The 17,569-nt window shown below is 45.4% G+C and overlaps 3 protein-coding genes across 3 annotated transcripts; all 3 read right to left on the bottom strand.

The window, feature by feature from the left end:
• Window positions 1–3,646: 3,646 nt before the first annotated feature.
• LOC120699321 (photosystem I reaction center subunit XI, chloroplastic) lies at window positions 3,647–4,944 on the bottom strand. Its single transcript, XM_039983285.1, has 2 exons — window positions 4,605–4,944; window positions 3,647–4,364 (listed from the first exon to the last, which is right to left on the bottom strand). Exons 1-2 carry the CDS (start codon window positions 4,737–4,739, stop codon window positions 3,873–3,875), a joined length of 627 nt encoding a protein of 208 aa, XP_039839219.1. The 5' UTR covers window positions 4,740–4,944; the 3' UTR covers window positions 3,647–3,872.
• A 426-nt stretch (window positions 4,945–5,370) lies between these two features.
• Window positions 5,371–8,011, bottom strand: LOC120699322 (tyrosine-protein phosphatase DSP3-like). Its single transcript, XM_039983286.1, has 5 exons — window positions 7,606–8,011; window positions 7,408–7,501; window positions 6,142–6,199; window positions 5,981–6,024; window positions 5,371–5,884 (listed from the first exon to the last, which is right to left on the bottom strand). The coding sequence occupies exons 1-5, from the start codon at window positions 7,758–7,760 to the stop codon at window positions 5,657–5,659; spliced, it is 579 nt and encodes a 192-aa protein (XP_039839220.1). The 5' UTR covers window positions 7,761–8,011; the 3' UTR covers window positions 5,371–5,656.
• Window positions 8,012–11,605: 3,594 nt separating this feature from the next.
• Window positions 11,606–12,139, bottom strand: LOC120700945 (wall-associated receptor kinase 3-like). Its single transcript, XM_039985136.1, has one exon. The coding sequence runs from the start codon at window positions 12,137–12,139 to the stop codon at window positions 11,606–11,608; it is 534 nt and encodes a 177-aa protein (XP_039841070.1).
• Between the last annotated feature and the right edge of the window lie 5,430 nt (window positions 12,140–17,569).

Below are 17,569 nucleotides of genomic sequence, written 5' to 3'. Positions count from 1 at the left end.
GGGTTTTGCCCAAAAAGAAGAAGAGGATTTCTTTGATACTTACTCTCCAGTAGCCCGGATTGCAACAATTAGAGTACTGCTTGCATTAGCAGCTTCCTATGGTTTACATGTCCATCAAATGGAAGTAAAAACGGCTTTCCTTTATGGAGAGTTAGAGGAAGAAATATATATGGAGCAACCAGATGGCTTTGTTGTCCCTGGAGAGGAGAACAAAGTGTGCAGATTAATAAAATCTCTATATGCCCTAAAGCAAGCACCTAAACAGTGGCACGAAAAATTCGACACCACTTTAACATCTGCAGGATTCAATGTGAACGAGGCAGATAAGTGTGTGTGCTACCCTTATGGTGGGGGTGAAGGTGTTATATTGTGTTTGTATGTCAATGACATACTTATATTTGGGACTAGCACTGATGTGATTAATGAGATCAAGCCTTTCCTATCTCGGTGTTTTGATATGAAAGATTTGGGACCAGCAGATGTAATCATGAGTATTAAATTGATTAAACATTAGAATGGGATTACAAGAAGTCAATCCCATTACACTGAGAAGGTCCTTAGCCGCTTTGGCTTTGCAGACTGTAAGATTGCTCCAACTCCCTATGACACAAGTGTGAAACTTTGAAAATTCGAAGAATAGGGAAGAGATCAATTGAGATATTCTCAGATAATTGGATCTCTTATGTATTTGGCTGGTGCGACCAGACTAGACATCTCCTATGCTGTGAGCAAACTGAGTCAGTTCACATCAAACCCAGGAGATTATCATTGAAAAGCACTCAAGCGAGTGTTTCGATATCTAAGGGGCACTTCAAATTATGGATTTCACTACTCGGGATACCCACCTGTATTAGAGGGATATAGTGATTCCAATTGGATCTCAGATGCAGATGAGATCAAAGCTACTAGTGGCTATGTGTTCACTCTAGCGGGTGCTGCAGTTGCGTGGAGGTCCTGCAAACAAACAGTCTTTACAAAATCAACGGCTGAAGCAGAACTAGTAGCACTATAGGCCACCACAAATGAGGCTGAATGGCTTAGAGAGCTGCTTATGGACTTGCCTTTGCTTGAGAAGCTGGTACCACCCATCCTAATGTACTGTGATAACAAATCAATGCTAAGGTTATGAATACAAAGGATAATTCTAAGTCCAACAAGCACATTAAGTGGAGGCTTAAAATAGTCAGAAAAATAAGAAACTTCGGAGTAATAGCTGTGAGCTATGTGAGAACTGAAAACAATCTGGCACTTGAAGACCCTTTCACAAAGGGATTATCACAGAATGCGATTTCCAAGATGTCTAAGGACATGGGTATGAGACCCATTTGAGTATGTTATGCCACAATGGTAATCTATTCTATATGATCGGAGATCCCGTGAAGTAGAAAATAGGAAGAACAAGTTGATGGTGTAACTCAAAGAGTACATTTAAAAATTAATAAAAATGTTCCCATGTCCAAATGACAACTATAGTGCTCTTTAGTGCTTGGAAGGATGGCAGAAAGCCTTAATGTTCTCCATTGAAAAGATATTAGCCAGCAGGATATTCTTGAAGGGGACACCTACGTGAGTCTAACTTTAGGCCGCAGTTCTTGAGACAGGGCGCTCTCATCGAAAACTCACTAAAAGATATGGGAGCAGACCTTTAACGCTCCGGTTAGGCGAGGTCACTTTGGCAGCCTAGTATCAGCTATGATTTCAAGTGATGTTTGATTGCACAAAAGCTGGGAATTCAAGGCCTAGTCCATTCTCGGGCCGCGGGAAGATGAACCTTGTTGTTCAAGGTGTAAGTTCAACCTGTATGAGACTTATGCTAAACCACTGGTATATTAACTGTATTACAGTACAGTAATTCTTTTTCCTTCATTTCTTACTTTGGAATTGGTGGGGGATTGTTGGAATTAGGCCCATTTATGGGCAATTCAGAATTCCAAAGCAACATGTGGCTAACTCCGGAGTATCCGGACATATACCCGGAGTATCCGGGTTGTGGATCGGATGTCCAAACAAATGTCCGGAGTATCCGGACATACCCGGAGTATCCGGGGAAACGGTTGAATGTTCAAATGCATTTCCGCGTGAATCGCGACTTGCAACTTGTGATCGCGTGGCTGCAATTTAGCACATATTTTTGCTACTTGTATCTCTCACATTTGAACCGTTGAGCACTAATTAGGCGCTAATCAATGTCCAATTAATGCCATAATCCTTAGTTTAATGAGCAGTAGTAATTAGATGATTATACTGCCATTATGTGGTGTTTTACAGCACAATTGGTCAGCTGAGAGCAGCCTCTAGCCTATAAGAAGACCTGGAGATGTCCAGGTAAAACACACACGAAAACCATCCACATTCTCCTCTTTCTTTTTTCCTGTGGGTGATCTGTGCTATGCCGCTGAGCTGTTGGATCTCGCCGGCTCTTCTCCTTGGCGTGCACCGAGATGAAGGGTGAGCGGTGTATCTCTGAGCCATTGTTGTCGTGAAGGCTGCATGTGGGACGGCAATAAGGTTTCCGGACAGCGCAACTGTGCGACCGCTCGAGGCCGATCAACTACATTCTGTGCTGCCTCAACTACGATCTGCATTGCATCAATTCTTCACAAGGATGGAACGCTGATTCATAAGTGAAATAAAATTTTATTTGAGTTTGTTTCAGCTTGTTTTGTTGTGTCATTTCTACAGTTGAGCAATAGCATTGTTGTTTGAATTTTTCCTCAAATTGAAATCTGGTCCTTTTAAATGCATATTTCCAACAGTCACTGTGGGTTCCATCTTTAAGATGGTTCCTAGTATGTGCTATCCCATTAGATTAATTTGTCGTTGAAGGATTTTCTCACCAACAAGTTTAGATTGACTAATTGATTTATGAAATAATATACATCTATTCTAATCTCTTAATCTTTCTGGTGCTTTGTCTCAATCATGCACCTCGAAGCCTCCTCTTGCTATATAAAGTCATCAAGGAAGAAGGGACCGAATCACTGTGTTGCAGGTCTATCTCCATGGGCGAAGCCGCTGCTAAATTGACCGCGGTGCACAGCTCAAAGGAGTAGCATATTTTTCTAGGATTATGTGATGAATATAAGATTAGTTACTGGGAAAACAAATTTAACCTGGTGCATGGGCACACCAAGGACGACGCCCAACGTGGCCCTCGCCCCTGTCTATCTCCACTGTTGTGCATGGTTCCTCTAAGTGCAATTACACATGCGATTATTTGATCTGCTGATACGCATCCAGCAGGTTAGTATAATATGGATTTCTGCTTCAACTTTATTATTAGTGAGCAGGTCTATGAACTAGAGCTTAGTGGAAGTCCGACAACATTGTTAATTTGTCAAATGATTCTCCCTCTAATAATTTTAACAATGATGTAAAATGGTGCTTTGTAGGAAAAAAAAAACATTCAGCATGGTGATCCATTCCTTCTGACAGAATAATGGTATACAATAATAATTTACATAATTGATCTGAATTTATTATCTATGATATTCTCCGACTTAGACGCCATCATCATCCTCAAAGGTTTCGGGTCATGATGAGAGGATGAATGAACAATGTGACCAAAGTCTTGGCTAATTTCTGACAAAGCCAAATCTACTGAATAAACATAGTCCCTATTGATCCTAATTAAGAAAATCGGCCGAGAACGAAGAAGATTATGTACGAATACAACACCAGCAGATGTTTTGTTCCCAAGTGATCCAAGTAAGAAATTAACCGTTCCAAGTTACAACCCCATCCATCCATGTCCAGAGAAAGTAATACATTAATTTATACACGTGCTCGATCACTGCTCAATCAAGAACCACACAAACATCACCTACCCACATGTGTAGAGAGGAGGGGATTTGCATATGGAGCCCGTACGTCTACTTGAAGTAGTAGGGGAGGTCGAGCACGTAGAGGAGGAAGTATGCCCAGAGCACGCCGGAGATGCCGCCGAAGAAGAAGCCTCCGGTGAACTTGGCCCACCCGTCGGCGGTCTGCAGCTTGTCGGCCTCCTTCTTGCGCCCCGTGAGCGTGAGCGTGGGCGCCGTGGACGGGTCCCCCTCGTTGAAGGAGGCGACGCCGTACATGGTGAGGCAGACGCTGAGGATGGTGACGAGCCCGGCGGCGCCCAGGGCGCCGGCCTGGCCGTGCACGGGCGTGTTGCGGAGCGGGCCGGTGAGCGCGAAGGGCCCGACGAGGAGGTAGCCGTGCGCGAGGCCGACCTCGATGCCGCGGAGCAGCGGGCTCACGGCGGTGCGGTAGGCCGGCAGGTTGGAGAGGTACCAGGCCACGAGCGGGCTCGAGGTGACGGGCGTCTCCAGGCTGCCGATGAAGGGGTCGCCGTTGATGGGCTGCACCACCTGGTACGTTGGCTGCACGACACAAACACAGTATCTATCTATCAGATTGAGCCAGGCAGCAGAGAATTTTGTTTTGATTGATCATACTACAAAGACAACTGAAACATCAAACTGTTGTGTATCGAAATGATAATTGAATTGTACATGAGGTTCAAAATGAATCACAGAACCAAGATGAATGAACCGAAATCGATCAAAACTATCAAGAAAAGATGCATCTTTTCAGTGCTCATCAGTTGATGGTGTACTGACCTTCTCAGGCTGGATGGCCTTCACGGTGAAGCGTGGCCGCCTCGTCAGCGCAGCGCCAGAGAGGCCCCTCGGCCTCGAGTGCACCATGCCGCTCTTCATCACCTGGCTCGCCATGGGAGCGTACGCCGTAGCCATCTCGACCCTCTTCCTGTCACACACACACACACACACACACACAAGGAGCTAGCTCTTCCTTCCTGCAAAAATTGTAGATGAGGTTTGCTTGTGACGGCCCAATTAAAGTTTGTGATCTTTGGATCCTGCAGGGAGGGGGCAGTGTGTGAGAAAATCTCAGGGACGGGCCCAGCAGCTGAGATATGGCTCAGAGCTGTGTGGCGCTCGTTGGGTGAAAGGAGTGAGCAACCCTATCCCTTATCCCAACGCGGGGAGATCTCCTCCTCCCAATGGACGCCTAGCTGGCGCTGGCGGCGTCCCGCCACGTGGAAACAGAATCTGCAGTGCTAGTGGCCTGGACTTCATTCCCCTGCACACTGGAGGAATATATGCCTGGAGAAAGCAGAGCTGTGTGTGTGCGTGTGTGTGTGTTGGAGGTGCTTTGGATTAGGGAATTGGCGTTGATCTTCTTTTAGGTTTTAACTAAACCTCAGGGATTTGAATAAAAAATTCAACATCCAAACAGGCTCTCAATAAATCATCTTTCATGTACAGGATATAATACGGATTCCTTTGGGACGTTGTCGATTCAATCTCCCTGATAAGCTAAGAACTTACACTCGGCAAACAGAACGCAGTCCATAAACAATCAGTTAGTTTGCCAAACAGCCTTGGCATACTATCAGGATCACCCATCACCAAAATGTAATCTGCAACACTTGCAGTGACAAACTGTTTCAGAGGAAAAGAACCGTGCATTGAATCAATGGCTGAGGCCTGTGCTCAATAAACTTTCACTTACTGAAGAATCATTCACAAGGCATTAAGGCATAAAAGAATCAACAAATGCCCTGGTGATTTGTTTTACAACTCTTTCAGCAGTTCATGCTCCATCAAAACTCAAGGGCCTGGGACGTCGGTTCCCAGTCCCCTTGTTGTTATCTGGCATCGTACTGTAGGCGCTTGCTTTTCTGAAGACAGTCATGGTAGCGGTAGATGAGTCTGAGCATGCAATCCCTCATGCAGGTGACATCGAAGGATTCAATGAACCTCAGGTCTGACAACCGGGATTTGCCAGCAGCATAGCGGTGATACTCTTCAAATATAGATGATAGGCACCAATTCTGCAGCTTTCTGAAGCAGCCCACCAGACATCCAGTGCGGTGCTGCAAAGGACAGAGAAAACAAGAATTCAAGGACATGAGAAGATAAAGAAAGGAATCATCAATTTAGAAGACAGAAAGAATAGTATTTCTAGGTACCTTTCCTCTTTTGCAGTGGATTAAAACTGGGTGGTTCCTTACATCTGAGGACCATAAAAGAGGAAACAGGTCATTAATGGGTCAAAATAGTTTCATATGATCGTTTAACATTATTAGTCAACAGCAAAGTTAAATTGGAAAGATGGAGCCTAATTCAGTACCAAGCAAGACCCTAAGAGCCCCCACGATGGCATCCACAGGTATGGACACGTATGGGTCCTGCAGAGGAAACATTTAAAATGTGCTGAACTGATATAAGAATTCAAAAAATCAGAAGACAACAGTAGTTGCTTCAAAGGAAATCAACAGGAATTAACACTACAGAGGTCCCAAGTTACAGATCAGTAAGGTGCAACAAGGAGAATCAAATAAAAGGAAGACAATGTATTGCACAAGAAACTGCATGTCTGTTTTCAGTAATGCAGTATTCAAGTGTCCAATACCAGAAGAAACAAACTGATCCTTTGACAAGGAAATATATTCGTCAGTACCTGTAACAACCTATTCATAACCATGGATAAGGGGAGACAATGTTGTAGTAGTTCTGCACTTGGATACCATATATGTAATTTACCATCCACATTTGTTTCCAAATACCAGATTAATGAGCACCTCAAAAACCATCGCAGTGGCACTCTTTGACAATTCAATGTATCAGACAATTATCTGATGATTGTCCACAGCATTGCATCTTTGACAATTGTCAGATAATGTCCAACGGTCTATTTTCCAAAATTTTATTAAGGCAAGGTATTAAAAATGAGGGAGGCATCTGATGCCTGCCCAGCTGACAGCAATACATACCCTTTTGAAGGTACTTAATAAAACAGCATGGCACATAATGTCAGAATCTTCATGGATTCCGATTACACAGTAAAGAAAGGCTAATTATAAAGATCACTCAATGTTATAGCGCAGTATACCTCTGAATCCAGTGATCTTAAGAAGATCCTCAGGACATCAGACCTTTCGCAGTTGAAATTCAAGCAAGCACAGCTTATCATTACCACCGATTTTGCGCCCTGATTTGACAATCCAACTAAAAACTATCTTATCCTGTGACTGGAGGGGTGACTACTAAAGCTTGCCAGCAGATTTACCAAAGCAAAAACAATGAAAAAAACATATAGCTGTAGTGAGTTGACCCCCAAAGATGCCCTTTGAGCACATCGGATTCCACTCGCAATCGAGGTAACACCAAACAATTAATTAAGTACTAACAAACAACAGATTAAATAAATGCAAACCCTTAAATTTTAAGGGGGGAAAGGAGCCATCTTAAATGTTCATTAAAGAGTAATTATCCTTATGAACTTGTAGATCAGATGCATTTGCAAGCATTAATTTTCTTTCTCAGGAAAAAAAAACATGTTTTAGTCCAGTCAAATTCAATAACACAGGCGAGGAAAATAGGAAACGAGACCCACCTTGTTGCCTTCGATCCCGAACTGGAAGAGGCGGATCCCCTCGGCCTCGAGGAACGCGGCGTTGGCCTCCGGGTAGGGCTCCGGGCACAGGTACCTGCATCACCAGCGGGGGAACCAAACCAGCCGATCGTATCCAATCCCAACAATTCCAACCTAACGATTCGATCGAGGGGGGAAGGGGGAGATTTGGCGGCTCACACGACGGATCGGAGGCGGAGCCCCCGGAGGAAGCCGAAGCTGGCGGCGTCGGGGAAGCCCGAGCGGTAGACCCCCGCGTCCACCATCCCGAAGTTCGCCGGCGGCGACACCAGCCCCGCCGCCCCCTCCTCCTCGCCGACCGGCTCCAGGATCATGCCGCCTCCTGGCCCGGCCCGGACCACCGGCCGGCGAATCCGGGGGGCGGATTCGGTGGCGGCGCGGGAGATCGGGGCGGACGGGAGGGCGCGAAGGGCGTCGGCTAGGGCTGGGGGCTCGGTCCCCGCGAGAGAAGAGGAGAGGAGAGGGGTGGGTCGCAAGCTCTCGCAACGGTCGGCTCGGCCGTCGTGGGGACGGACGGTCCTACGGAGGCGGCGAGGGAGGGGGAGGGAGGAAGGGGCCCCGTGGCTTGGGCTGGGCTGACTCGCCTGCTTGGCTGCGCCAATCCTATATATTTTTCAAAGAGTTTTTTTTCTCTACGTATCTTCCAATGTTTGATATTTGTAGGAACCATCTCGTTTCTTGAAACTTCTAAACTCTGTACTTCTTTCTGCTCCTGCTTTTTTCCTCACCATGCGCCGCCGTCGCCCCCTGAACTCGTGCTCCACCCGCCGCAAGCGCCGCGCCAGCCGCGTTCGTCCCCGCTTGCCTATCCGCCGCGCGCAGGGCTGAAAACGGTCGGAAACAGTAATTATTCGATAATTAGTTTTTTTGATCGTTTTTCTTTGATTGCGAATAAATAGGATATAGAATCTTGTATACAAATTTGTATTCTTGTTTTGAGCATTGAGCTTGTAAAAATTCATAAAAGGTAAACCTTAAATTCATCCTATATTTTCTCAAATGATAGATATAAAATTCGGTATGGATTCGGAAACAAATTCGGTATTTTTTTCACTTTTTTTATTGTAGGGAGCAAATAATGCATAAAATAATTTATGCAAAATTTTATTCTTATTTGTAATAATATGCTTGATAATATAAAAAATTATCACCATCAAATTTTATACATATCTATTTTAAAATATTAAATTTATTCTAACAGTTCAGATTACCACTTTCATCCCTAGCTGTAGGAGAAGAACGCACAGCTCGCCGAAGAAGAAACCATGTTCAATACTTCCATTTCAGTATTTTTATTTTTAATATTTTATGTTTTCTATTTTAATATTTTGTTTTTACAGTTTCAACATTTTATAAGTTGAATGTTGAACATGTTTAACAAAATATTGAGTTAATTTTATTAAAATATTAAAAATATTTGTAACAGATAATTAGATAAAGTGAACTTTAGAGACGGATGGCTCGGCTGCTCGTCTTTCTTGAATGGGTTGCGGGTCAGCGGGGGTAGGTGACGCCTGACCGCGGCGGCGGCGCACGGGCAGGGCCGCGGTTGGTTGCCTGCTGTGTTGTGCTGTGGGTTGGGGGTTGGTGACGCCGCCAACGCAGCACGCACAGACTGGAATTTTAGGGCGCGTTTAGTTCCCAAAAATTTTCACCTCCCCTTTGAAATACATGTATGAAGCACTAAATGTAATTAAATAACAAAACTAATTATACAGTTTGGATGTACACGACGAGACGAATCTTTTGAGCCTAATTAGGACATGATTAGCCATAAGTGCTACAGTACCCATATGTTCTGTTGATGCGGTCAAATGCCTCAAAAGATTCGTCTTGCGGTTTCCAAGTGAGTTCTTAAATTAGTTTTTTAATTAGTGTTCGAAAAGCCCTCCCGACATCTGGTCAAACATTGATGGGACACCCAAAAATTTTCGTTTTTGGGAACTAAACGCGCCCTTAGCTTTTCAACGATCGGAGAGAAACAAGTGGTGGGTGCATGCATGATGGCTGCGATGCCAGCCGTTCAAATTAAAAGATTGGTTGATGGTTTTCGGCCGTTTGCCTATGTTTGGTGATTGGCGAACGATGATGCTACCTAGGAAAGTGCATTAGCTTTCGTCCAAAGAGACAAAGCACAAGGGTCCTCTCTCAGCCTCGCGTCTAGCTACAAAGTTGAGAGAGGAGGAAAAGGGCGGCGCGGTCGCCGCCGGTGGGGCCGGCGGTCCCTTCCACCTCCGATGGCCTGTGTGCCGTCGGGAGGTAGCGGGGACCGCTGCGCTCGCGCCGGTTGGTGCTGGGTGTATAGGCTTAGGTCCTAGTAGATCTAGGGTTGAGTTTCCCAGCGGTGGCGGCGATACGGTGGCGGCGCCGGCGCTGAGAGGGAATAAGTCCTCTCGGGTACTTCCTCGTCCTGGTGGCGCTTCTCTCCAGCGTTGCTGGCGTGCCCGTGGAGGAGGGGCTCCCAGCGTGGAGCTCCTGTACAGGAGGATCGTCCCGGTTCGCCTTTGTCTCCGGCGGGCGACGGAGGTACGGGGCTTTTGTTTCTTGGATGCAGTGCAGGGTGGAGGATCGGTGGATGGTTGGTGGTAGGGCCAAACTCGATCATCCCGCGACGGCAGCGGTTGTCTACAGCGAGCTTTGGGCCTGGATCAGAGGAGTTTGGGGTGCAGCCCCGGCCGATGGGCTACCGGCGACGCCTCCTTCTCATCCGTCTGGGTGAGAGTTTCTTGCGACTCTTTTCCAAGCCTTGTGGCGATGGGACTCCTCTTGGTCTGGGGATGGTGGCGAACCGACGATGGCCTCCGGTGGCGTCCAGCGGCGGCCGGCGATGGAGGTGCAGAAGGTCCTAGGGATCTATATGTAATTTTGTTGTTTGTTAGGGGCCGGTCTGCAAAAAACATATTTCATGTATCCTTGTCGAATGTATCTGTATTTGTATGGGTCCATGTACGCTTTCCTTAACATCAATACAGGTATGTTCTGATAAAAAAAAGAGACAAAGCACAATACTTTTTTTCTTTATAGCATTTTCAAGAGTTTTTTTATCTCTCTTCCTCATCTTTATTTTTTTTTTAAAAAAAAAGAAAAAAACATATCTCCAGTAGTTTTCTATCATAATTTCTTATATCCTAAAAGTTGACAAATTGCCCATCTTTGTGCGTAAAAATACGTCTGTGACTCCCGATCAGCTTCTCGCGAATGTTTTTTTCGTCGCCGCCTCTTCTCCCCGCCCTTCTTCGCGCCGCGCGTCGACCTCTGCGCCATCGTCGTTAACCAAAGCAAGCCGCCCACGGTTCAGGCTTAAGGTAAATCATGGATCCCATCCATCTGCGCCTGCCGCCCTGGACTGCGCCTGCCGCCGGCCTGCTTCCTTGCACTGCGCCTGGCGCATGCCCGCCCTGCCCTGCGCGCTGCCCCTTGGCCATGGTCGTCTTGCGCCTGCCGCCCTGCATGCATGGTCGGCCTGCTTTTCCTTTGCCTTGGCCTTGGTCGGTCAGTTGAGATCAAAATCGTTCCAGCTATTGGACCTGCATGTGGTGAGGGCGACCAGGGAGGGGCAGTGGCAGGTGGTGATGCCAGTCAAGGAGGGGCGGCGGACGGCAGGCTGCAGGCGGCGGACGGCAGGCTGCAAGCGGCGGCGGGCGGAAAAGCAGACGCGCGGCGATAGGATTCGCGGGAGCACGACGTTTCTCGCATCACAATTTCTTCTTTTTGGAGCAAAAATAGAGAACTATTGGAGATAGATTTGTTTTGACTCCCCATATCTATTTGGGGAGTTGACAAACAACAAGTTTGAAAAAGAAAATATAAAGAACTCTTGGAAATGCTCTTAATACCTTTTTTATGCTACTACGCAAAATAAATTCTCCGAGGATTTTCAAAAAAAATAGAGAGAATCCTCAATCATACATGATATAATTGATAAATAGTAAATGTGTCGTGCAACAATTATTGAACAATAAACCATTTCTAAAAATCAAATATCATATATGATAAGAGTTTGATCGACAAAGGGCTCACGTTACAATTGATGGTATTTAATTTATATAGGGGACAGAATTAACATATATTATGTAAAGTTAGTAAACATAGAAGTGAATATATGCAAGGGCTTCCGTTTATGGCTCTGTTGACCCTCTCTTCATTGTTCAATTGTCAACTACAGTTGTTGTGCCACTTTCTTCATATCTGGTCGATCTTTGATCTCCGTGTTTAAATAGTTGAATGCAAGCTTGAAGATGTCTTCAATAACCACTTTCTCTTCCCTTTTTGCAATCTCATCATCAACCATATCATGAACTATCTGTTTCCCTTTAGCGAAGCAAGAACGGAAGTACGGCGCGAGTTCATTCTTCCCAAACTCATCACAAGCCTTCTTCCTAGTGATGAGTTCTACTAGTATAACTCCAAAGCTATACACATCGCTCTTTTGTGTGAGTATGCCTTCTTCCTTGAACTTCGGATCACCATAGCCATTGCTACATATTACTTTCTGGGTATGCATTGTATAACCACTTGTTGAGAGTAGCCTTGATAAAACAAAGTCAGAAACTTTTGCCATTAGGTTCGTGTCCAAAAGTATGTTGGCAGATTTGACATCACCATGTAGGATGCGCGAATCAGTTGATGAATGAATGTATGCAAGTGCTTCTGCGCAATCAAGAGCAATCCGCAAGCGAACGTCGAGCGACATGTCCCTCTTATTGTTACCGTGAAGCCTATCATAAAGGTTCCCATTTTCTACGAACTCATACACAAACTTTGGGACGTTGCCATCCAGACAATAGCCCAATAGCTTGACCATATTCTTGTGCTTAATACTCGATTGAATCCTCAACTCTTTTTTGAAATCTGCTATATTTGTATCAGCTATATGAATTGGCATTTTTACTGCGACCTTTTGGCCATCATGTAGAAACCCAAGGTACACCTTACCAAATCCACCTTTACCGAGGAGGGTGTTGTAATCATTGGTGATTTGCCTTAACTGGTTCCCATGGTAAACTCTTATGGTATCAATGTCTCCTATTGAAGATTCTACATTACACTCATCATCTTGACATGCTGGTGTAGATGAAGTTCTTTGCTTAGGTTCGTTTTGGGGTTCATGTGCTTCTGAGAAATAAGGTCGATGATACTTTTGATCATAATTATTGCTTTGAAAGGCTCCATTGCTTAATGAAGAAGATACTTGATTGACATTCCCGGTTCCATGACTTAATATTTGGGGTATGTTTACATGAGTGTTCTGAGGAATTCCTTCAACATGATGTGCTCCATAGAGATGTTCTTGCTTTTGAGGAAACCGAGGCAATGGATTATATGCTGGTAAATTTGTCCTAGTCTCCCAAAAAATTGGAAAGGTGAGCACAAAATTAGTTAGTGTACATATAGTTGTGGTCTATGCTTTTATCTATCCAAACACTAAAATACAATGATACTTTTGTTGGAAAAATATGAATATCGAATGTAGAGTAATAATATCATGATTGGTGGTCATTATAGCTACCATCAAGTTCTCTTAGCTGATATATTCACACAACAGTAGCTTTTTTGAGTTTTCAATACTTTAAGAATGGATTAGGAAGTCAAAATATGTTTCTTTCATTTGCCCTTGTTCGGAAGTTTTGTTTCTTTCTCATGCGATTCTGGATGGTGAAGAAATGTGACTTCACATTACCTTTTAATGTTGAGCCATAGTTCTTTAAGAAGGAAAGAGGCAGGGTCTCCGATGAAGAGTGGTAATTTTTATAAAGGCTGAAATAGGATATAAATTATCCTAAAAGATCCTTGCCAAACATACTATTTAAATGATCCTAAAAAGTAATGGTGTATTATAACTAAAAAATATCATTGAGACCTTGAAAGTTATTCACGAGAACTAGGGGTTTCATTAGTTAGACATGGATTTATAGTTAGTTAGTTAGTTAGTTAGTTAGTTAGTTAGTTACATTATGGTCCAATTTTGTGTTTGTCAGTGGATTCATTATTATTTCTATTTATTGGTTACCTTGCAATGTCCTTATGAAAACATCCAAAAACAGAAATATACTATAAGGTAGTTGGGAATATATATTTATAAGAATCTAGCTTTTATCCTTATTTAGTTCACATTTTGTAAAAGAAGTTGAAGTTCTCAAAACATTGCTTCTTAGTTTCTTAATACTACTTTACTGCATTTGAAGAAAAATCGGTGCAGGAGGAAGAGAGTCATCACAATGCTTCCTTCGGGTGGTTGGTGGGAAACAAGAAAATAAAAATGAGTTGTTTGGCCAGGAAATCATCAGTCCCACAAACTAGTTTCGGTGATTGTGGGTAATGTGATGCCCATCAGGGGCAGGCCAAGGGGGTGCCCCCCCCCCCGCGCGCAATTGCACATTAATTATAAAAATAACTATGTGCATTTTATTTTATAGTAAGAACCAATCAACCGTTTGGGGCATTCTTGGCTCCGGCCCTGTTGGGCTTGGAATTTTTTGGATCAATCGATCTGGATTTCCTAAAATATATAGGTGAAAGCCTATAACATATTTTTCTTCAGCTGCATACCCAAATGATAAAATTCTTGAACTAAGTATACGGTCCAAATTTTAATCCGAGGGGATGGAGATACAGGTCTATTAGGTTTTTACCTCATGCCAACGGCAGGATGACCGTGAGCCTGTAGTTGATTGCGGGGTGGTGCCTTCCGTAGCTCGTTTTCTTTCGCTATTTGCAGAGCATTAAAATTATCCAAATAATTATTTTGGGTTGTGACAGGAAACTGCTGATTCCTGCATAAGATGAGATAATACGATCAAGTTTGGAGCCTTTGTGTAAACTAAACTTGCAGAACCTACTCATCATCCAGAACGGTAAGCAACGAAAGTATATAACATATATAACTGGTAATTAATTGATCGAGCAACATGATCATAGGCACTAGAAAGAAGGAGCTGCATTGGAAGATTCCATGCATGATCATGGGGAAAATAAATGAACGACAACTTGAAATGTTCTAACTGACAAAAACACATAAAGATAAAATAAAACTCAGCATCAACTAGATCACTGCTGTGGTCAACCATGTTCTGAAAAATCCTTGACATGCATGACACAGAGAGCGAAACAAAGAGAATACGTTACACATACGCGCAGCGACTTACCCCATGGCCGCAGAAGGGTAGAGCAGCTGGCCATGATGAATCGCCTGCTGCTGTTGTTGGGGTTGTTGGGCGTAGCTGCTGGCTTGCGCGATTGCCTGGAGCTGCGCCTGAAACTCCTGCTTGTGCTGCTCGTTCGCCAGGGCGATGCCCATTATCCGGGCAGCGAAGTCGTCGCCGGATGCCATTGATGCGGCGGCGAGAGAAGAAGCTAAGGTCTAGATATCAAGAGGCCAGAGTGCTGGTGCAGCTCCAAGCTAAGAGCAGCAGCAATGGCACTTGATGAGTTCTTGTGCAGCAGCGCATGCATGTGTGTCCAAGGCTCTAAGCATGATTAAGGCTGTCTTGTCTAGAGATAACCACAACACATATGTGGAGGTTGCAATGTCAACGCTCCTCGCCTGAAAAAAGAAGGGAAAATTAGGTGGAGGACACCGTTCAAAGGTGACTTTTGCCCTTGGACACTAAAAAAATGGTCTTTGCTCCATCACACTCAAATTTTGTGTTCATTTGCCACAGCACATCACCGTTGCTCGCCGTTCTCCACTCCGTTTGCATCGACCACATGCATACAAACAAATCCCCTTCCCGACCATGCTCCCCGCGCCGTCCGCCTCGGCAGCGCACTCCACTAGGACCTCGGCAGCGGCGGCCTTCCTCTCCTCCTCGTCTGCCTCCCACGCGGCGGCCCTGGGTGTCACCATCTCCTCGGAGCTCTCCATGGAGTCCACACCCTCCCGACCCTGCTCCTCGCGGCGACCCCTGCTCCTGCCGGAAGCAGGGCGCTGACGAGCGACGCGGTGGCGCGGGTCGGTGGCCGATGCGAGTCCCGGCGGAGGCGGGGAAGCGGCGTCGCGGCGTGGCCGAGGTGCAACGCGAGTCGGCACAGCCGGCGGCGGGGAGCGGCACGGCTGAGACGGCGGGGAAGCGGTGCGGCCGGCGTGGCTGCAGCGCCCGCACCCGGCCGCGTCACCCCCGCTCCGAGCACCCGCACAACGCAGCGGCGGTGGTGCCCGCACCCAGCGGCGGCGTGGTGCGGAGCTGGGAGGAGGAGTCCTGGCGGTAGCGGCTCGGCGACATGTGGGCGGCGGAGGCCCGGCGGCAGCAGCTCGGCGAGCTCGGGCGGCGGAGGCCCCGCGACAGTGGCTCAGGGGCGGAGCCCGGAGGCGGAGGCTTGGCGACAGCGGCTCTGGCGCGGAGGCCCGCGGTGCGCTCGCCCGTTGGCTCGGGCGCGGAGCTGGGCGGCGGAGGCCCGGCGGCAGCAGCTCGGCGAGCTCGTGCGCGGAGCCGGGCGAAGGAGGCGAGGTGCGGCACTGGCCGCCGCTGCCGCTCGAGCAAGAAGATAAGGATGGGGAGGGAGCGGATGACAGGTGGGCCTTTTATTTCTGTAGCTAATGGAAGCAAAAAGACCGTCCTCTTAGTGTGCCGTGGCAAATAACCACGGAATTTCAGTGTCCTCCAGCAAAGCCGATCTTTTTCGGTGGCCGGTGGCCAAAGCCACGTTTGAGGAGTGTCTGTCGCAAAATTTTCCCAAAAAAAGAAAGGGCGTGTCAACGACGGGCACCCGCTCTCTTTGCCACTTGCCAGAGTGTGCAAACGGATCAGCAACAAGAGAGCCGTCTTCCTTCGCAGCTAGTGCTGGGTTAGGCGCCGCGGCAACCAGCGGGACCACCTATCAGTTCATTTTTTTTCTTTTTTCTGCCACAATATTTACAGCTCATGATGACGGAGTGTACAATGACGCTCGGATTCCATAATTTTATTATAGTAGTAGCAAATACGCCCATGCATTGCTACGGAAAAGATAATTCAGGCAAAACCATGTAAATCATCTTTTATACTCCCTCCGTTCCAAATTATAGGTCGTTTTGGTAAATCTAAATACATAATTTTTATCATGCATCTAGACATAGTGTTTATCTAGGTGCATAGCAAAATCTATATATCTAGATTTACCAAAACGACCTACAATTTGGAACAGAGGGAGTATTAACTTATCGCAGGACCACAGAGCATCCTATGCATCTATAAATAAATCTATGCATCCATAAATAAATATGAAAGTTCAATTTTGAAGAGTCTTGTGGGATAAATCTATGATTATAATAAAAAAATCTAGAACTGATGAAGTTAATTTTACATTTTGAGATGCAATTAATTTTACGCATCTCAGTTGTTTTTCTTTTAAGATTACACAGTACAACTAAGACACTCACAACGCACATACACTCACATTCCTATGAATACACGTACACAAATCTTATTTCTATGAGCACCTTCGAGTACTGAGCTGGCAAATCTTCGAAATTGACGAAGTCACCACAAACGTCTCGCTGTCGATGGGAACGTCGCCTACCACTGAATGCACAATGCTGTTTAATTCTAGAATATTCTCTCACATGAGGAGTCGAACCCAGGGCCTCAAGTGTTACCGATTCTCTTGTAACTACTAGGCTACAGATCCTTTCGCACATATCTCAGTTGTTGCAGGAGTGGATTTGGGCTTAGGGCAACTAAAGCCGTGGTCCTAGTCGTGGCCAAAAAAATCGCTCATAACCTGTTTAATTTTTTTCTGGCCCAATTGTTCTTCCAATGGACTGACGACCCGTCATATCCGATGCCCCGTTGGCCCAGCAAACGCCCAGCTGCTGTGCGTGTCGACCCCGCCGCATACGTGGTGGCGTCGTGCTGTGCGGCTCGGCGCAAATATTAGAAGTTGTTCGGGTGATTTGCATTCAAACCATCATATAAGGCTTAATAACTTTTTTTTCAAACAAATTTTTTATTTCTGAACAAATTTTTGTATTACTGAAACAATTAAAAATTATTTTGAAATAAAAAATTATTTTAAAATAAATTTGATTGGATTACACAAATAAATTGAAAATCGATTTGTTGGACTAATTTAGACAAAAATATAAAATCTAAAATGACCTAGTGTGACAGGTTTGATGGCCATGGGATCACACACAGGTGACCTA

Source organism: Panicum virgatum, chromosome 3K, assembly GCF_016808335.1.
Source record: "Panicum virgatum strain AP13 chromosome 3K, P.virgatum_v5, whole genome shotgun sequence".
Lineage (NCBI taxonomy): Eukaryota > Viridiplantae > Streptophyta > Magnoliopsida > Poales > Poaceae > Panicum > Panicum virgatum.
Note: the sequence above shows the minus strand (reverse complement) of the source record. Positions and strands in the feature narration are given on the sequence as shown.

Coding starts and splice junctions, on each gene's coding strand:
- LOC120699322 (XM_039983286.1), bottom strand. CDS start 7,760: ATGATCCTGGAGCCGGTCGGCGAGGAGGAGGGGGCGGCGGGGCTGGTG. Junction 6,200..7,407: donor TCGGGATCGAAGGCAACAAG/GTGGGTCTCGTT, acceptor TTTCCTCTGCAG/GACCCATACGTGTCCATACC. Junction 5,885..5,980: donor TCCACTGCAAAAGAGGAAAG/GTACCTAGAAAT, acceptor TGTCCTTTGCAG/CACCGCACTGGATGTCTGGT.
- LOC120699321 (XM_039983285.1), bottom strand. CDS start 4,739: ATGGCTACGGCGTACGCTCCCATGGCGAGCCAGGTGATGAAGAGCGGC. Junction 4,365..4,604: donor AGGCCATCCAGCCTGAGAAG/GTCAGTACACCA, acceptor TGTGTCGTGCAG/CCAACGTACCAGGTGGTGCA.
- LOC120700945 (XM_039985136.1), bottom strand. CDS start 12,139: ATGTCGCTCGACGTTCGCTTGCGGATTGCTCTTGATTGCGCAGAAGCA.